The sequence below is a fragment of the Lycium barbarum genome, chromosome 12 (assembly GCF_019175385.1).
Source record: "Lycium barbarum isolate Lr01 chromosome 12, ASM1917538v2, whole genome shotgun sequence".
NCBI classification, from domain to species: domain Eukaryota; kingdom Viridiplantae; phylum Streptophyta; class Magnoliopsida; order Solanales; family Solanaceae; genus Lycium; species Lycium barbarum.
The window spans coordinates 98,918,067-98,940,458 of NC_083348.1; the positions used below are offsets into that span (position 1 = coordinate 98,918,067).

Sequence of the window (22,392 nt, forward strand, 5' to 3'; positions counted from 1 at the left end):
TAAACCAACTCAGTTGTATGCATAATGAAAAACTCTTCCAAAGTGCCTCTGGAAATTGAAATCCACAAAATTTGCTTATCCACATAATCTAGCATTACAGAGACTAAACAAGATGATCAGGCTTGCCTCAAAAAAAAAAAAAAAACTGGAACTTGGCTTCCAACTGGCTAGCTGATATTTAGCAAACAATGCATTCAATTACTCAAGTTCTTCGTCTGCTTGCACATACAAATGCAGCCAAGTCATTGAATTCACACTACTTATCACCGCGTTCTGGTGTGTATGGTATGGTGCCCTTTAGTTGAACTGGCGAAGTTAACATGTGATCGAGAATAAAAGGATTCCAGGAATCAAAATTATTATGCAGCATCGCTATTGTCTGCTTTTGACCTTTTACTCTTTTTCTTGGTCTTCACTTTCTTGCTTCCACTGTGTTCTTTTGATGCCTTCTTCCTTTTAACAGGCTTCACTTCCTCTTCTTCCATCTCTAATGTTTCATCTGTATCTTGTTGCTGAGGAGGTACCTGAATTTCTGTACAAGAATAATGACACCTCTACTTGTTAGGATAGTCAAATTAGATCTTATAGAAAAGAAATGGCTAACAACGAGAAGGCGGGAAGGTGGAACAGAACAAAATTAGGTAGGGCATAGTCTGGCTGATTGTTAGTCTATTAGACTGACAAAGATGAATACAATCAAGAGTTCAATAGTTGTTGACAAAATCAACCGAAAATTTTTAAAGGCAAAAAGAGGAGTGGTGCACAAAATCGACCAAAGAACTCCAAGTATGCTCATTCCAAGCACCCATATGGTGGAATATATATAAAAAAATGAGAATTTTTTTGTCTTTAGTTTTCCTGATAAGTTCCCATCTAAATTCAAAAAGGATTTGAAGTAACGGATTGTATACAAGAATTTAAACGCCATGTGTCAGAAGCAAAATATTTACCATGTAAAAGCTAGGAGTTGTACAAAGAAAAGCTCACCTCTGGCAGAAAATTTTGAATCAAAAACAACACTGCTAAGATGCTGCTTCAAGAAAACCTGCAACCACATACCAGCTTGTACTTGAGAATCTTCTCTTCTACTGATTTAAGATAAATAACAGATACACATTCATCATTCATTAATTACGCCTCATCCCAAATTAGTTCAGGTTGGCTACATGAATCCTCTGTACACAGTTAACTATTTTTAAACTGGCCGTCAATCTACCGGAAGGTCCGGAACCCTACTCTTTATCCGGGCTTCGGACAGGCTGTGCTTTTGATATGGGTGGAGATTTTTGTTACTGTCTCAGATCAATCCCAAGGTTTTGTAACCATGGACAATAAGTCATTTCATTCTGCGTTATTAACAGCCAACGACGTTGCTTTTAAATTTTCAAGGAATACTCATCCAAATTCTCGCTTTTGTAGTATTTCTGCATATATGCATGCTTATGAAAATTCATGGCACCGTACACCCTTGGATCTGAATTGCTGCACGGTGTCAATGATGGGTAATCAGAACATGTTAACCTTGAATCTCTTTTGAGCTAACCAGTTAACTACTTTGTAACATGTAAGAGGGAAGACATAGCAGTGTGTTGAAGCATAAGATCCGAACCCAAAAATATTATCAGCACGGACCAGGGGCGGAGCTAGGAGGGCGCAAGGATAAAATTATTTTATATACATATATTGTAGATGTTGAATCCGCTTGGCCTCTTCATATGTTTATTTCTTTATATTTGTTGAATCCCCTTGGTGAAAATCCTAGCTCCGCCACTAGGTAGGACTATGTCTAGGAAACCCATATACTTTATTTTTAACAAACTATTATCTTCACCAAAGGGGCAAGAAAAGAAAAAGATAAAACCCAGAAAGAAGGGTTTCTACCTCAAGTAAAAACCTCTCCTGTAGAAATGTCACCAATTATCCCTTTAATAGACAGAGCATGTAGGTCTTGGGGACATTACAACACAGTTTAGTACTCAGCGTGACTTTGTTGAATTAGACTGTTAACTCAACAAACATTAATTTTACCAACTTCAAAGTAGAACAATGGTAAGTGAATCCAATGGAAGTGAGTGCTTAAAGACTGAAAGTCGACTTTCTGAGGACACAGGAGCTGTAATATTAAATTGTCCACTCAATTCTCAAAAAGCTATGAAACAAATAAAAAACATACCGCAGACAGAAGTTGCCTTGACTTGACATCCCAAATGCGTAAATAGCTGTCCAAACCTAGTCAAGAGTATTTTTGGTCAAGTAAGTAACTATGAGCAATAAAACTTGAAGAAAGACAATAGCACTTCTGTAAAGAGACTGTGTTCCAGAGCTCCAGCTCTTAAACAATGTGAGAGATGAGGTTTCACAAGCTTAAGATTTTCTATTATGAGATCATATCTTGTATACAGAAAATCTGGAGCCAACATAAAAATAGGACAATATTCGTGTCCCCAGGCAGCAGCTTCCATTAATATAGGAAATATATATATATATATATATATATATATATATATATATATATATATATATATATATATATCCAGATCAAATTGCCGTGGACAAAGTACATTGTACTATAAAGAAGCTAACAGCGATTTCATATACTCACCACATGAGGCTATAACTGGGAGCTCTGGATGCCTGACTATGGATTTTATACTTCCAGAACATTTCCCCAAGAAGGATCCCAAAAGTTTCCCTAAAAAGGAGGATACACTCAACTGTGAGACCCACAATATGTGAATTAAATGAGCCTAGACATGTGAATCACAACATGAGAGCAAATTCATAAACCAAATCACACATTCTTACACATGATGAGCTTGCATCAAGTCAGCCAAAATAAACGCAAAGTACAGTGGCTAAGATAAACATAAAACCTTATTAGCATAGAGGAAACACAATAATAATAAATTGATGATTTCTGTTTGTCACATAAAACATTTTCCTTACTATCATAAACGCTATCCGTTCTGTGCCAGAACCAAATGACAGAACACACTTGGATACTGAAAAATGTGGAAAACAACATGCACAATCACAACTTTTTATAGCAATATCCTCAATATTTGGAAAAATCTGAATACTAGTTTTAAGGATCTGTTTCCCTTTTTAATGTACTCTTTCTCAATAATATAGTATTACTTACTTTTTAGTTAAAGGCAATAAAGTACTATTAACTTGCATGGCAGAGATATAAATATGTGAGTTACTTTGATGACAACATAAACAGCAATCACTATGGTGCGACAATAGTTTACCAGTGCGTATATCAAAAGAAGCAAGATCGCCAGACCCATTTCCTATGTATATCGTATGTCCATCTACATCCACAGCTACAACTTTAATAGGGGTCTCGCGAAAATCAAATGAAGCAACAGGCCTTCTCTGTGCAGAAATATCATAAAGACGCACCGCACCTACAAAATAGCCAAGTTGGTACAGTATATATTAGCAATAAATTTTACATACATGAAAATTTATTTTTAATCCCTTGAACAAGGAGTTTTCCACGTAAAAATACTGCGTTGATTCTTGCACTGCACTGCGTAAGGGAACTGGTACACAACCAGGTCCTTCATATACTGTTTGGTAGACACATAGCCTACAACAATAAGATTTAGGGTCTCTGTAGTTGATAGTATAACAAAAGGGGAGCACCACAATCTCTTAAAGAACTTATGCCCCGCTAGGCATAATTTCAATTTTGAAGGGCAAAAATTAAAGACCAGCCCATTTGAAGGGCAGAAATTAAAGACCAATCCATTTGAAGGGAAAATTATAGACCAGTCCATTTGAGCAACAGCACCGTAAGAATTTATGAAAAAAAGTAAAGGACAGAAAATGATTCAAAAGGAATTTACTAGGTGTGTCCAATCTATTTCAGCACTGATACCGGCTTAAAATGTACAGTATGGCATTTTGGAGTATCACTAACTTATGAGAGCCGAAAAGTTATAAACCATCCAACACTAGAATCAGCTCACCCATTTGGGAACCTTGTTGGTTTATTTCTTGGACCCACCTCTCCCCTCTCCGTTTCCATTCACTTATCCCTCTACCCATTCCAAGAAAGAAGTGGTCCTAAAAAATTCCTTTTGGTCTCACAAATGCGAGAGAATTCCTAGTGTTAGTCAAAAGATGCAATAATAAAATTGCATGAAGTCCTTCCTGGAAAGAGAAGTATGAATCCATTGCATCAAAATTGCTCTCTTGATACAAAGGAAAAGCACATGCTTAACAGAGGCAATGAGAAATATTAGCTAAGAAAACAAAATACCTGGTGACTGTTCGTGCCTACAACAAATTTGCGGTGGTCATCTTTGCACAAGAAAGTTGCAGATGTAAACCAAGTTGGGGTGAATATACCAAGGCTATTATTCGCTGGCTGGAATAAACATTTAAAATGACAAATTTAGGTATAAGCAATCAATTCTTTCTCAACTACGAATGCTACACAGTATGACGGTGGATCTCACAGATTTTGCAGTCCAAATTTTAGCACACTGGTTCAGATCCCATACGTTAACCTCAACGCCCTTCCTGAAATATCAAATAAGTCATAACAATCATTCTATTTTCCACCATTAAGGTTATCTTGCAGAACCCAATATTCACGGTTACTCACCCACCAAACAATGCATAGTTTTCATCTGCGTCAACCTTGGAGCACAAAATGCTGCCTGAACCACTAACATTCCATGCCGTTTCTGTACCTTCAACACCAGAATCTTCAGGTGATTTTGACATTTTAACACACTTCATGCTTGCTTGTCCTTTTATTGTGCACGTAAGCAGGGTACATGACCTATAAATGTATAAGAAAATATACAAATATAACACGAAGGAATTTAGGAACGAGCCTATTTTACTCTGGGTGAGATTTACATTAAATGCATCTTCCAAGCCGCATCCTTGTTAACTCATTGCCAACACATTGAAAGCACTTCGCTTGGAGTGCTAGTTACTTTTTTTTAATCAAGTAAAAGAGTGCTAGTTACTAACCCGCATTTAGTAACTCATTATCAAAAACTAGGTTGTTTTGCTCACCACTATTGAATACGTTGGCTGTGGATATCAGGAAATATTAATTGAATTTAGTAGCCATCAATTATTCCACTTTAGGCACACTGCAGAAGGGAAACTGTATACAGGTGCTAACACTTACCTGAGAATTCCAAGTTATTAACTATGTGTAGATATTATCATAGGAGGTTTCTTAGTCAGGGATAGCAAATGGGATATTAGGGTATTAACTCTTCGCCAATGTTTGGTTCATATTTAGGGCCACTGATCACTCGGAAGACCAGACTCCATATTAGGTTCATATTTTGCCCCTGGCTAACTAGCGAAGGGTCTTGCTATTTTTTTTTTTATATAAGGTACTAGCGAAGGGTCTTGCTAACACATATTAATATCAGAAACAGCACGATCATCAGTCGAGATCAAGAAAAAATAGCCTTTTACATTTACCTTTATCCCTCTTATTCTTCCACTTCCCTATCCTCCCCTATAGTCTATCCATCCTCATATCCAAGAGGTGCCTACCTAAAAAGAAAAGAGAGTGCGGAAACTCGTGTATTCTCAAACCTCAACCAATGCAAACTCTTATTTCTTTTTATTATTCCTTTGGATCAACACCTTATACACTCCCTCCTTTTTTCCTTATCTTATTTCTAGTCTCACACAAACTCCAATATTAATCATATTGTTTACAACTAATAACTGCAGCGTAACAATCCTATTTACAACTTAACGAAAAGTACAAACTTGTCCTCATAGGAACCACCACATCCCTTGTGCAAAGCCAAACAACCTCCAGGGATGTCATTACCAATTCAAGAGTCAATAGCACATTTGAACAAGACAGTCTACCTTCCGCACCAATCAAGAACTGGAGAGTTGCATATTTAAAATAATTGGAGCACCGAGGAAAATGGGCTATTGAGCAATGTGTTTTTATCCATGTCTAAGAACGTTCACTTTAACAAGTTGGTGACTCAATGAGCTAACCAGGATAAGATACTTCCAAAAGCAGGTTGAAGACAGTACCTTGATGATGAGTCCTGCCTCTCTTTTCTGAATAGATGCAAGCCGATAATAGAATTATCTTCAGATATTTTATCACTTTGATTTTGATTTGAAATTGATGCACAAACATTTCCATTGACAGGACTAAGCACCTCAATCTGTGCAGTATAAAAGTAGTAAAGGGTGCTGCTCAACACTCAAGAAAACAAAACTTCATTTATCCTGATTTTGATCAAAGATAAAAAGCGCTTACCAAGCCATTTCTTCTTGCTACACCTAGAAGCTGCAAACAATTATTAAAAAACACAATGGTTAGATATCTCACAGGCCAAGTAGTTCCGTAGAAGCAGTTGCCACTCAAAGGCTAAATTATTATCTTTAGAAGAATGAATATCTAAATTTTATGGAGATCAGTTCTAATATGATATCTGCATGCTATATAGCTAGATGATTTACTGGAAGATGCCAGCACTAAGCAACTATAATCCTCGATTGGGTTTAATTTTAAGCAATAAGCATGTCTACATAAAGCATACAACCTAAAATTGAGCCAAGCTGTCACTTGAAATGCCTCAATCCCTAACATGGAGGAAACAGAATTGTTTTGTTCTGTTTCTTCCTGACATTTTTGCTTTCTCTCTTATCTTGACGTTTGGGTTAATGACAAGAACTATCCATTCCATTAACAAGCAAATCAGACCAAAAGTCCTCCGAAGTACAAAGCACTATCAAAGTGCAAGAGGAAAAAAGGCCCTCAGCCAACTTGATTTAATAGTGGAAGAAGCTTTAGCTTTCGTTCATTTTCCTTTCATACATTTTTCTTTGCAATTTTCATAGGAGTTTCTATACATTGCGATATTCCATAACCAAAACCTTTTTCACCCTTTTCTGAAACTAGAGAGAACTGATAGTGTACTGAAAATTCACAACTCCAAACAACACCTAGTGGCTCTAGAAACAGCTCCTACGCAATAACTTAACATACAAATCTCATCTCTCTATCAAATAAAACTATCCACCCAACCCGTACATTATACATGTAGAAACACAAAGACAGAAAACATTATTCCACAATGAGTTAAAAGAAACACTAAGGGGTCGTTTGGTAGGATGTATTAGAGAAAACAACAACAACAACAACAACAACAACAACAACAACCCAGTGAAATCCCACAACGTGGGGTCTAGGGAGGGTAGAGTGTACGCAGACCTTACTCCTACCAAGGTAGGACGGCTGTTTCCGAAAGACCCTCGGCTCAATAAAAAAACATTAAAAAAAACATAAAAAGAGGTCAGATAAGGCTAAGAGATTCAAAGCGATATGGAAATGAAGTAACACAAACGACACAGATAACATAGAATAATCAAAGCACGGAAAATAACAGATAATAACATAAATCAGAGCACATAAATCAGGATGTATTAGAGAAAGTAATACATATATTAACTTTGGTATTATTAATTCCTTGTTTGGTAGTGTTTTCAACCTATGTATAACTAATGGGTAAATAGCGCTTTTGGTCCCCGAGTTATTGCTATATTCCAATTTTGATCCTTGTGTTATTTGACTAAGCACATCAGACCTTCAATTAACCTAGGTGTGTGATTTTTCTATTAGAAATTCTCTATTTAGTGGACTCACATATTTAATATAATTGTAAATAGATTGCTATCAATTAAAGAAGCCCATTTTTATGATCTAATAAAGTGTTAATTTATAGAAATATCAGTTAATAGTGTATGGGCTTCATATATGAGAAACCCAATACAATTTTCAGATATATTGATGGGCCTATATCTGAAAAGGTACCTATTGTGAAAAGTCATCTCGAAGAGTTGCCTTTCCTTATTTATAGTGTTGTGGTCCCTAAGTCTGTTACCGATTATTTTCCTCTCTGACTCATTAAGAGAAGTGCCATAAAAAAAGTAACAAGACTTAGAAGATCCCTCCTTCCTTCAATTGATTCTTACTATGGACCAAGTTAAATGCCCTAACAAATCTTCTAGATTTATGTAATTGTCTAATGATTTACTTGCGATCTTGTGTGGAGTGTATAAAGTTTTCCATCATTTTCTCCTTTAAACTAACATATGTTAAACTGTTAACAGAATATGTGTTTGGAAAAGAACCAGAAATAGAGCTGATATGAGTCATTTTTCTTCCCCGCATAACTTACCTCATCATTACTAATACACCCTATTCAGTACTATTTTTATACGCTCTACCAAACGACCCCTAAATGGAATATTAGCCCACAAGTAGAATAATATAGCACATACATAATACAATGAAGTTGAGAGGGACAACTTACAGGGTCAAATTGGCGGTCTATAATTGACGTGGCAAGAACACACCTTGAAGCATTAGGCTCCCCCCATCTCTCCACCACCTTAGGAGCTTCATTTTGCTCACCCTTTGCTTCAATAACTGCTCCCAACAAAATCTTTTTTAAGAAAAGAAATACCCTTTGCACTACTGATTGTGAGCTGAAAAGGGTCAGTTTCCATTCAAACAAAAATACAATTTATAGGAAAAAAGATTCAAACTTTATTGAAACATATTAATTAAAAGCTCAAACATTTACCTTTGATTAATCCAAGAATGTCAAAAGTTAAAGCTCTAAGAGAAGGGCAACCAGGGGACTCCAATATGGTAGTACGAGGCATATTTTTCTTTTTTGTTTGTTCCTATTCACTACTACTTTTATTGAACAAGAAAAACCCACAAATTCCACTACTTAGAAGGTATAAATAAAGACCCAAAAAGGTATTTACAGTGAAAGTTGGAGGAAGGGGTGGCGGCAAACGCCAAAGAGGGAGGAAAGGAAGAAGAGGAGAGAGCGGCACCAGCGGTATGTCAGATGCACTATTGGGTATTCATCAAATTAAATTGTTAAACACATGGGTTGAGAGAAAATGACATAAATAGTCCCTTATTTGTGGTAGAGTAGATCTAAAATGATACCTTAATTATATACTTACCCTTAATTATATACTTACCGGTTTTAGTCCTTTAACTATTTAAAAATTTATCAAATTTGGTCTCTATTTGTTTTTTTATACAAACAGCGTACAAACTCATAAATCTTCGTGAGATTAATCGTTAAACCATTCCTCAGACCTATATTTCTCTCTCCCTGCTTCTTTTTCCTCAAGTTCATTCTTTAACCTCAACTTTTTTCCTCAAGTTCTCTCTCGCGTTTCGTACCGACGGACTGCGTCAGTTAAAACCGACCCAGTCCGTCAGTTTTGTTAAAAAAAAAAAAAAAAAACTGACGGTCTCACGTCGGTTTTTTTTTTTGAAAATTAAAGAATGAAATCTAGGAACTTGGAGTCAAACCCGGGTATGTTCCTTGGCATTAAAGGCCTTTACCACTAGACCACTGATATTTTTTGTTCATATACTTACATTGATTTAATTTATACTGTTTTTTCGCTCTAAAAACCGACAGACTCCGTCTTCGTCGGTTTTTTATAAAAAATAAAAAATAAAAATAAAAAACCGACGGACTCCATCGGTTTATTTTAGAAAATAATATAACAAATAATTATATTTTTTCGAGCATTTTTGTGCAAAAAATAATCGACGCAGTCCGTCGGTTTTCTTAAAAAAAAAAGATTTAAAAAAATTATTGAAAAAACCGACAGAATCTGTCAGTCTTTCCGTCGGTTTTTTCCATCAGTTTTTTTCCGTCGGTTTTTACTAGTTTTTTAGTAGTGTTTGAGAAGAATGGTTACAAAAATTTTGTGTCTGAGTTTGTCTTTTCGAATTTTAGAGACTCGAGAGCGACACCAGTGCTAGAATGTTTTTTTTTTTTTTTAACAAGAGGAACTTGAGGAAAAAGAAGCAGGGAGAGAGAAATATAGGTCTGAGGAATGGTTTAATGATTAATCTCACGAAGGTTTATGAGTTTCTACGCTGTTTGTATAAAAAAATTGACGGAGACCAAATTTGATAAGTTTTTAGATAGTTAAAGGACTAAATCCGGTAAGTGTATAGTTAAGGGACCATTTTAGACCTACTCCCATAGATAAGGGACTATTTATGGCCTTTTCTCCATGGGTTGAGCTCAAAAACATGGCCCAACCCCAGATACCCAACTAAAAAATGAACGGACATAACAATTGTCCTACATCTAATAAATAAAAGGCCCAATAGGGTAAATTTTAATTTTAAAAAAAAATGGGAAATTGACGTGGAAATACAATAAGGACATACTATTGGCACAAAACAACCCAGATTTTAACTATTGGCATCTAATAGCCAAAATACAGAATTCCTTCTTAAATATTGGCGTTATATAACCAACTAATTAAATATACAAATTAATTAATTCTCACCTATTGGCCAATTAACAGTTATATACATTCCCCATAAACTATTGACATGTTTGTAGCCACTAATTTGGTTAGCAAATAGAAGCCAAAAGGATTTACAAATATAAAAATAACAAACAGATTTACCTTGTATTTTTTATTGGAAAAGTAAAAAATTTAGTCCTAATTTCATGCATCCACTAATAACACTCCTAAATAATTACAACACGTTTCTTGTTCCCGATAAAAATCTTAGCAGTGCATGATAAAACTTCCAGCAGTTCCTAAACGACGAAATCTTTTCACAACCAAAAAAACCCCAGCAAATCCTACATCAAAAAACAACAATCAATCTTCAATGTGATACAAAAAATTGAATACAGTGATTTTATGGCAAATTTACCAATATATATCCATCACAATGGTTACTGGAATGTTGAAAGTCCCAATTTTTAATGGTCAAAACTCCACGAATTTACAAATTAGTGAATTTACAATTAAAATGAGTTGGCACAATATAAATGAGCTGGCACAATTTAATTGGCTACTTAATCCAAGTAGGATACGACTGGTGTTGGTTTTGCTCCGATAACGGCGCAAAAAGTGTCTAAGTGAAATACGAATGACCCACCTGAAGTGTCTAAATGAAACAAGGGCCACTTTAGGTGCTCAAGTGAAAGAAGTGAACGACCACATGTGTTTGTTGATGGTTTTGACCTATTTAAAAACTACAAAGTACTACTTGTAATAAGATGAAGATAATTAAGGATAGTACAATTCCTGTCTATGAATATGCGCTATCTGCATTTTGATTATTCTTTAGGAACATAATTAACTAGTAAATTTGGCTGCAAATAAAAAGAAATTAGTGAATTTAATAACAATTTTCTTTTTATAAAATTACTCAAGATAAAAATGATATAAAAACTTCATATATTTATTCTATAACTCTTTTTTAGTTTGCTTCAACATAATTTATAATGGGAAGGCAATAACAATGACATTAAAATCAAAACATATGTACTTTACAAATAAAACCATTAACAAACTCCAATAGTAGAGAAACAAACCTAATCATACATGGAAAAAAAATTGTGTTGTCACTCATCCTTAAAAGTTTTTGTTATTCTTTTACTGATTGCTCTAGATAGTTTGCTCAATAATTTTATTTGTTACTAATTTTATTCTGTTACATATTCTAGTGCACTCCATTCAATGATTTTTTTTTGTTTTCCACCCGGTGTCCTGTACCCGCATACACTCTAGCATTCATTATTCAGTGGTACCCTTCAGTAATAAAATTGATTTTAAGTTTTACAATTTCCAAGATTATTGACGTAAACATTGTAGTGTTTTGGAATTTAGATCTCTACGCCATAATAAAGAAATTTATATCCACCTTGTGAGATTATACTTCTTCATAGAAGCACCAATGATAATTTTACCAATAAAAAAAATCTCTTTTACTTTTTCATTATTAAATGCAAAAAAAATAAAAATAAGACACTTTTAAAATGAAAGAAGAGAAAAATCATTTTTCTTAAGTTTGTAAATAAGTAATTTAGTTGTTTTATGTCCTAAATTGGTATTTAACTTCATGAGGTAGTTAGATTTTGATTTACAACATACATTTGTGCAAAATTCAAATGAAAATAACACTAAGAAGGAAAGCATGACACAAAATTTGGATTCTAATTTCAATGTTCGAATCAATACACTATTTTCCTTCTTTAGTATTTTTCCTTCCCTTCTTTCCTTTTTTCTTTACATAATTTCCCCCTTCATAATAGTCATGTTGATCTTCCCACATGACTGGCCTCTAAATCAATTAAAATACTTCTTTTCTTGAAGATAGTATATCAAATCATCTTCTCCTCATTTAAGCACTATTATCTACATGACAAATTAAAAAGGAGTCACTACAACAAATTTGATTATCAGTGACAAATCATTTTGTCACTCAAGAATCATATTTCGTCACAAAAAACTTTGTAAGATGAAAATTTTTTCGTCAATCATTCGTCCCTAAAGGCGGGTCGCTAAAAGTATATAAAGACAATTTAGTGTTTCGTCGCTAAATAAAGTTTTATCAACTACGAAACCTTTTTTCGTCCCCAAATGCATAGTATCTGTGACGAACTTATTTGTCATAAAAAAGAATTAATTTTGTAGTTAAAAGCATCATGTCGTCGCTAAAAATGTCTTAATACAGACAAATATAATTTGTCACTAATTACAATTTTAATTAATGACGATGTCTATTGTCCTTAAAGCTATGCAAAATTTGTAGTTAAAGGAATGCAATTACGTCACTAAAAGGTATATGCTTTATGTACAGACGAAAATTTGATCTCTAAATCCTTATATTAGTGACAGGTTTTTTTGTCTTAAAAGACCAAAATCGTAGTTGAAAATTATTTTTGCAACGTTAAAAATGTTGCTATTAGTGATAAGACTAATTCGTCACTAGACATTGTATCAATTAGGGACAATTTCGATTGTCATCAAATATTATGTTAATTTGTTGTTAAAAATATAATTATGATATTAATAAGGCCATTTTGGGACAAAATATTTTCTTGTCACTAATGCAACCAATTTGTGGCAAATTATGATGTAGCAATATGATTTACTGTAGATAAAGAAGCTTTTTTTGCGACAAAAATGTGACTGTCTTCAAATGTCTAAATAATCATCACCAAAAGATTAAAGATTTTACTGATAAAATTGTTTGAGAAATTGTGTATACTTAACAATTTATAATCATACTAACTAAAATCTATAGTTAAATATAGTTTCTTAGTAATTACACGTCAATTTCGGTTTTTAAAGTTAGCTTATAAATCAAACATCACAACAATGAAAATTGAAAAATAAATGTAATACTAAAATATCATACAAAACCATATATAGTGTAATTTACAAAAAAGGAACTATTATTAACATAAAAAGTCTAATTGAAATACATGAATATTGATACAATAAAACAGACAAAAGATGTGTTGCTTTCTCATGCGCGGACGTAGCTTCACTTATCTAATAACTTTATTCCTGAATCAACTTCACTTTCATGTACCTACGTAAACAGAAGAAAACACTTAATTTGCTGTATACCTTTTGATATCATGATTTAAACAAAATATATCTTAAAATTTCAATACTAAATCTGATAAGTAATAATTAGTGATTGTAATAGTCATCGTACTCATAAGTATTGGTTACTCTATTATGCATATTCCTGTAATCTTTAACAAGTACTAATAAAAATGAAAGATTCCGTTAGAATTATAAAGCATAGCGGCCTTCTTCTGGGTAAATATAAATAGATACTATTTCAACAGTCACTCCGTTAAATTAATCCATCAAAATTTACAACATCAATCATAATAGACTGATATATGTACTATAAGAATTAACATAGAATTGAACATGATCTAGAGCAAAAGACTAGATGCACAAAATAAATACAAAAAAAAAATGAAAATATAATTAATAAAAATAGACGAAAGATAAAACCAAACCTAGGGCTCGTTAGATTTAACTATGCTGGCGATGGCAAAGTTTGACGACAAGATTGAACTTTGAACCTGGAAGAAGACAAAAAGAGAGCCATCAACAATTCACCTAATTAATCGAGATTAAAAAATAATTTGAGATGCAACATTTTCAAGAAAAAGAATGTTGAAGAATGATAGTTCTATCTTATTAAATGTTTCTGCTACTGTAATGATTTCCGTTTTTTTGTCATTGAACTATATTCAAGTGTATTTAGTGGGTGGGAGTTGGTGGGTTATAGGGAGAAAATGGGAGAGAGAGAAAATTTTACACTAAAATATTGGAGGGAAGGTAAATAAAATTGAAAGTCAAGTTTTGTTATTTCACTTTCCCTCCAATAATTTCGGTAAAAATTCTCTTATGACTAATGATTTCCCATTTAGTATTAAGATTATATTTCTACCTCTTTATTTTGTGTTATCAATTATTTCAACACTTTTTAACTCAGGAAATTTTTTGAACAAACTGTGATGCAATGAGAACAAATTTCATGTGATGGATTTTGTGTATTCGCATCAGGCTTATATGATGATAATCGTAATATTAGTAGATAAAAATCTCAAATAAATGAAATAGAAAATTAATTGATAAATTTCATGACAGGATTGTTTCTCGCGAATATATATATACAAATAAATAAGCAATTATTCTTATCAAATATAGTGATAGAATATGACCAAACTTTTTGGCACAAAACCTTTTTAAAAAATCAAACAATGTGACCGAGCTACACTCATAATTTCTATCATCAAAGATTTCACTAGATATATATATATTTTTTATCTTTATTGATCGATCAGATTCGAATTTTTCATCACATTTGAAAATAACTAGTCTCTAAAGATTTGTACTAAAATGTTTTATTAAGATTGTTTAATTTTCATAATATCAGAATATATGAAACTTATCTTTATTTTAAAATTAACAAATGTAAAATTCATATAAAATACTCCACTAATAAAACTAATGTTATATTAATAAGATATCTTTTAAAAAATTATATGGTGGTTGGTAGTGGCGATGGAAAATAGTGGTAGTGACTGTAGGTGCCAATTGGGGTGGTGGTGGGTATGTAGTTAGCTAGTAATGGTGGATGACAATAGTAATTAACAATGTTGGTTGATGGTGGCAGTTACTGATGATAACTTATAATCGTGGTAGATGATAGTGATAGCTAGTTGTGGTTGTGACGACTAATAGATGTGTTTGATGATATATAGTGATGAGATTGATGGTGTGATGCATGTAGTGATTGTTGATTGTTATAATGGTGGTTGATGATGATGGTTATAAAGGGTCATTTGCACTTTGTCCCTATTTTGTGTTGGTCTTTAAATGTTGCTTTTGTGTTGGTCTTTAAATATTGCCCTTCAAATAGGTGGTCTTTTATTCTTGCACTTCAAAATCGACTTATGCCTAGAGGAGTGTAAGTTATGCATCATAATATCCACAAGTTATGTTAGCTCTCTTAAAGAACTTATGCCCTGCTAGGCATAAGTTTGATTTTGAAGGGCAAAAATTAAAGACCAACCCATTTGAAGGGGAAAAAAATTAAAGACCACTCCATTTGAAGGGAAAACCTAGTGATTACTTCGGTTATAAATGATGAGTAGTGATGGTGAGTAGTGATGGTGACAACCATTTGTGGTGATTAGTGATAGTGATAATGGTTAAGGCTAAGGAGTTGTGGGTAGTTAATGAAGATCCACATAACATTCAACATCTTTGCAATGTCTAGGCTTGCAAGTCGACCTTATCCTTGTATAGATTCTGTTTGTGGATTCACGAACCCGGCTCACATTATGTTATATATTGACATTTGCATTTTCATAAGGTGTAGTTGGGCGTTACCACACCATTCTATAATTCCATCTTGCCATTTCCTATGAAGAGCGGTTGAAAAATATTTGTCAGTTGTTACCTATAACCATAAATAATCGTAGCCAAAGATCATATTATATTTAGCTACGAATATTATTTCGTAGCAAATAGTTAAATTATTCAACTACAAATTTGAACTCGTCGCTATTTAAGACATTGCATATTTTGTGACAAAATTTTGATGTCACTAAATCGCATATTAATTAGAGACAATAAAATGAGTGTCACTAATTATTTACCATTAGTGACAAAAATTAAAGGTCACCATTAAATACAAAATTTTATGGCTAAAGCTTACAATTTTTTAACTACAAAATACAATTTGTCGCTATTGTAACAACATATTTTTGGTGACGAAATTATTTCGTGTCCAAAACGTAACTAATTTTAAGACAAATAATGATTTGTCACTAATTGAGTGAACTATTAGTGACAAAATAATGCATCACCAATAACTTGAAATTCGTGGCTAATGTTACTCAATAAATGGCGCCAATTCAGTTTTTGGTGGGAAAGTTTAGTGGACAAAACGTTTGCTACGAAATTTTGTGTTTCGTCACTAAAAGCCTGTGATCCATGTATTTAAATACGAAATGTAACTTTTGTCACGAAAAGTAAACAATTAGTGACGAATTTTGTGTTGTCGCTAATAATTTCGTAGCTAAATATCATATTTATTGTAGTGAGTATACTTATAGTAATTAGATTTTTTTCTTCACTTCTTTATTTAAAATTTTACTCTCAAGATAAACATTGTGTTAAGCCAAACAAAAAGGAAGAAGAAAGAAAAGGAAAAAAAATTCACGGAATTTTCATGTTTGGACTCAAAGGTAACATGAAGTAGAAAAGGAGAATAAATGAATAGATCAAGAAAGTGATTCATCTATAACTCATTATTTTTCAATACACAAAACATCATATAATCAACGAATCATACCTGTAATACAAAGTCCCTCAAGTTATAAACCCAAAATTCAAATATATTAGTGTTGTTACAATAATTAAAAGGCGAACAAAGAAGGAAAAATATGATGCATAATATTAATTCTGATGAATGGTAGAAGAAATTGAAGCATATTTAATTGAATCATAGTATCCATGCTTTTGCTGGTAGTGAAAGGAAAAAATAACATAATAATTTAAGCCCGTCATAGCACAAAATTTCGACAGATATTCATCACGAAACAAATCGAACCAATATTACAAACAAAATAATAATATAGAAAATCAGGACAATTCCAACAAAAAGTAAATAATATGACTCTCAAATTGCTGGAAGAACTAAAAAAATAGTCATACTCTATCACATGTAAATTTTAAATTGGAAGAACAAACTGGAAGAGGAAGATCATGGCAGCCTTCTTCGTTGCAACTTATATATAACATAGAAGAAGCCTTATGCTTTATGAAAAAAACGTTATCATGAATTTATTAGGGGAAGCAAAAGGAATAAAACGGCTGCTAATGGGTTGATTAACGGAAAAACGGTAGGGTTAATATATTTTATGTAATAAATATATTGGGGCCTCAAATATACTGATTGATTGTAAAAGATGAAAAAACAAAATAAAAATATAAAAAAAAACAGAAAAAAGATAAATATGAATGTTGATCATAAAGATGTGTCATATCACCTTATCTATGTCTAGTTTTATATTATATATATATATATATATAGATTAATTAATGATGGAGTACTACAAAGTTAGTGGCTGCCATCTCAGTACAAATGAAATTTTAAACTCATTTTTGTTGAGGCTATGGAGCCGTGCATGGCACTAATTAATAACGGTCCACTCACGAGGAGCTAGGTTTGAAAGCCGAAACCTGTAGTATGTTAATTAACTAATGAATGTAATTTTTACATACTTCTTTTTCACTAGTATAAGATTACTTAAAAGATAATTACCTATAAAATAACGGCGGATCTACATATTAAATTTGGGTGCTTGAGCATCCATTGGCTTGGAGACGAGTATGCATACAGTAGATAGAAATTTTTGAAACATGTATGTAAAGAGTGAGCAAGCACCCATGAAATAAAATGTCTAATGGATGATTTGGTAAAGAAGGATATTGAATGCCTTATAGATTTTTAACGAGGTGAGAGTTAAATTCTCGCAATTTTTTAGCTAGTCACACTAATCCTTTCGTATATTATTGTTAAGCTAAGTATGTTTTTTCTTTAGCCGAATTAGGTCCGTTTTTTTTATTCTTTCTGGTACAACTTTTGTCCCAATACTACTTTTATTTCTTTTTAGATTATTTTTTCATTGGCTTTTGTTTTACTTTGTTTATTTCTTTACTTCCCTTTTTACTTAATCTAATTCTCGATAGCAAAGAAAGAAAATAAAAATCTACTTAAAAATGATTTCGAAGTTTGACCACTTCTAAAGACGGACAATTCTTGTAGAACCGCAAAATTCACCAAAAAGATTTTTCTTGTCAATTGTGTTTTTCAATAGATTTACGGTATTCTAAGCATTAATATGAATTTTCACATTAGCATTTTTCATTGTCGGGTTCAAATAGTTGAACACTTATACTATGTGATTGTAATAACTCTCGCGAACTCAAAATACTGAATCCGTCAGTAACCACCGGCAACAATAAGTGGAGTTGTAAAGCCTTTTAATAACATTAGAGAATACGACAAGAAAGAGAAAAAATATAACCTTGGGAGCTGAAATTGACAGAGTAAAATGAATACTTACAAAAAGCTTAGATAATTGGGCTTAAAAGAACATCATGCAACTACAAGATTGAACGGTGGTGTAGTCCAAATTATGAATATGTATTGTACTATAAAATTTGTTTAGTCATTATTACGAAAAAGGGAGAGACAAGGTAGAATCTTTCAAAAATCTCATTGAGCACTTTTTAAAAAAAAAATTATTTTATTACTTTACAGCGGTAATACTTTATTTTTCCGTGCTTATAATTATTAGGTTAATTCACTTCTATTGAGGGAGAGAGAAGAACACCCCTTGGTCCAGCAAAGGGACAAATTAAAGGCCAATTTTGAGTAACTGTTACGAAAACGAAAAGGGTTAAAAGCAATATTGGTAACTCGGTTAGTGGTAAATTTTGAGATTAGTCGTTATAGAGCCTGTTTGGATGGACTTATGTCTATAAGCTGCAAACAGCTTATAAGCTGCTTTAGATAAGCTAAGTCAAATGGGCCCAATTATTTTTTTGAGTTTATTTTAAGCACAAAATGACTTTAAGCTGGCCAGTCAAACACTCAAAAAAACTGAAAACAGCTTATAAGCAACTTATAAGTAACTTATAAGCCAATCCAAACGGGCTCATAATATCTTATTAAGCACTTTAAGCTCTTAATAAATTGAATTTGCATTTTTGATCCATTTGCTTGTCAATATTCATAAATTTATCATAGGTATTAACTGTTCAACCGCTAGATACTCATGTATTATGTTAAATTTGCATTGTTAATTAATTTAAATTTGACGATAGATAATATAATTTTATAAATAATCAAATGTGACATATTTTTTTTACATGAAGGAATCATAAACACACACTTTAATTAGTTGAAGATTATATATGTTGAATAGGAATCAAAAGCAAAATTTATGAATCATTTTGGGACCAAAACTAGGAAACAAGAGTCAACCCTTGGTTGAGGGTTCGACGATAACTTTGAGGCCACTCAATTGTCATAAAACACGCACGATGTCAGAATTTAGATTTAACGCTCTAGCAATTAATTAAGTACTCCCTCATAATGACAGAAATATTAATAAAGTCCATAGTCGAATGGCTTACGGAATCCAACTAGGAAAACTTCAAGTCTTCAACCCTTAGATTTATGTTTATGTTTAATTGCTACTATAATCTGAGTTGCGACTGCAGTGCCTTACTCTTTGATTAATCTATTCATGACTTAAGTTCTCTTAAATTATTCTTCCATCAATTCACATTATCATTAAATATTTTAAAGCAAATTAAAAACAATTAATATTTGGGACAAGTGGAAATGTATCGCTAATAGCATTTAAATTATCAAGTCAAATCTGATGAACGATATTGTATGAAATACTTACTATTAAATATTTAATTTACATATCATGTCATCATGACTAGTGATCATTAGTGGAAATCATGAATGAGCACAAAAATAATCGATTTGATGGACCATGGACCACTTCACAGAAAAAGAAATGAGGGTTTATTCTGAAACAAAGAAAGAAAGAGCATATTCAACAATGATCAAACTTATTGCGTTGCAACTACGTTAGCTCAACCAGATCCATATAAAAACGGAGCTTATAATTTTGCAAACCCCCAAGAGGTACTATTAGCTCAGGATAACAAAAAGACTTGAAAAACGTGCATCACGAGACCAGCGTCTGCCATTTGGGGTGTTTGTGTTTTCATTAGATTTTTGTTGCCAAATAGTGGCTAGTGACGAAGTTAGAAATTTCGTTTAGAATATTTTAAATTTAGTATACTGTGTACAAAAATAAATTTTTATCTTATATACGTAATAAAATTTTCTATATTCGTAACTTAGTTTTTCAATGAAGAGTTTTTAACCTATTCTCTTTCGGCTATATAGCTTCGCCACTGGTCCCAATGGACTTAAATTACTCTTCCCGGTCCATTTTACTTATCGGGCTAATTAAAAATAACTGGTCTAACATAATTGTTATTTTAGAAAATCAAGATATAATTACTTTTTTTTTCTCATTTTACTCTTAGCTAGTACTAACTGTTTTTTTTTAAGTAATAATCATTGATTACTTAGCATAGAAAATGTGAAGAGTACATACACATATGTTATGACTTTTTAGATTAGCTCAACTTTGTTTTTATAAGCTTTTACTAGTGCTTACTCACTCCGTCTCAAATTATTTGTCGCATTTTAATTTTACGCACCTCTTAAGAAATATTAGTTAGGAAGGGTATTTGATTAACTTTACCCTTATTTATGTTTAACAGTCTAAATCATAAGCCCTCTCCATCAAATGTTTACTCTATTTATGTGTCATCTCCATTAATGACAAAATTCTACCGAGGGTAAAATGGAAAAAGACAATTACTTGTGCCTCGAACTCCTAAAACGACAAATAATTTAAAACGGAGGGAGTATTAATGATACAAATTAAATAAGAATATAATAGTTATTCTTATTAATATTAAGGGAGGTGTAAACTAAAAACACCATTACTAAAAGGAACCAGATAGAGTAGTTTACCCAGAAGTAAGTTCCAATTACGAGTCCCAAATTTATCTTTGCTAACATTGATTCTTGTATATAATGTAAAATCTAAATTAACTCCATTTAAAATGAGGAGATTGCGTGAAGAATTTTTCCTGTTTTTTCTTTCAGTTCCAACTCCCAACAGACTAGTTTAATCATTTATGATACTCCTCTAACAATCACCGCTGTTTGTAAATTATGACTTATGGTTGCAAAGGAATAGAAAAGTACAATTCCAAAAGATAAGGAAAACAAATTTCCACCTTCCTTCCGCTTCACTTTGTTTGTTTTTGCTCGTGGGCTGACAAGGAAATGTCTTAATTTTTAAAAGATGCAAATTCGAGAAAAGAATTGAGATGGGGAGATTAACCCACAATTGAGATAAGTCTTTATAGATTGCTAATTAATATCGATTAACTCACAATTGAGATAAGTCTTTATAGATTGTTGATTAATATAGGTTAACCCACAATTGAGATAAGTGAGGTCAAAAATATTTTTGAGGTGACGTCCGCTTTGGATCAAGCATGTGCAATTTTTTCTAGAATGCCTCACAATTTGAAGGGGTCGTTGGTTTAGACTTTAGAGAGGAGTTAAGTAGGTAATATTAATAACACTAAGATTATTTATGTAGAAATTAGTAACACATCAATTAGTTGTCCAGAAATTGGTAATGAAGGGTTTAGTAATTAAAGCATAGATAATTTCTTATAGAATGCTTAGTTTGATATATTACAAATTAATCTAAAATTTAATTTTTTTTTTTTACAATTTAAACAAAATAAAAAAAGACTATTCTTACTATATATAATGAGGATTACTGATTCCTTATGTAATTTTAATCCGTGTATTACTATATATTAAGACATATGAGGATTAATTTGTAATTTTAGTCCATGTATTATTAATATATGTATTTTCTTATTTAAAAAAGAACCAAACATGAAATAAAGTAATGTTAATTTATGCAGGCAACCAAACAATTGCTAAATTAGTAGGCATTGAACTACTTATACTAAACGGACTCTAAGCGTATTCATTCACTTTATTTGTAACTTTTTTTTTCCTCTCAACTATCAATATACAACTTTATTCACCCATTTAATAATAGGAGTATAACACTTTAATAGAAATTTATTTACTTGTATAAATATTCTGTTATGTCGAACTCAAAACATGGCGAAATACATGGTAAAGTTGAAACAAGACAAAAGTCAAGTCAGAGGATTGGCATGAACCGAACCTGAGAGCATGCCAGAAACTTTGGCGTTTTTTAGTAGGGTCCTATTGCCTTTATGAGTTGGACATGCCGACATGGACAATGGACAATGGACAAAAAAGGTGAAACAAAACTTAAAACATAAAATAAACGTACCCCATATTAGATT

At 32.4% G+C, this 22,392-nt stretch overlaps 1 protein-coding gene across 1 annotated transcript; it reads right to left on the minus strand.

Moving 5' to 3' along the window:
• On the minus strand, nucleotides 1-8,858 carry LOC132623984 (uncharacterized). The gene is made up of 12 exons (XM_060338799.1): nucleotides 8,610-8,858; nucleotides 8,337-8,452; nucleotides 6,278-6,307; nucleotides 6,046-6,182; nucleotides 4,622-4,801; nucleotides 4,473-4,536; nucleotides 4,267-4,381; nucleotides 3,255-3,413; nucleotides 2,603-2,692; nucleotides 2,174-2,229; nucleotides 988-1,045; nucleotides 1-532 (listed from the first exon to the last, which is right to left on the minus strand). The coding sequence occupies exons 1-12, from the start codon at nucleotides 8,689-8,691 to the stop codon at nucleotides 360-362; spliced, it is 1,260 nt and encodes a 419-aa protein (XP_060194782.1). The 5' UTR covers nucleotides 8,692-8,858; the 3' UTR covers nucleotides 1-359.
• Nucleotides 8,859-22,392: the final 13,534 nt, after the last annotated feature.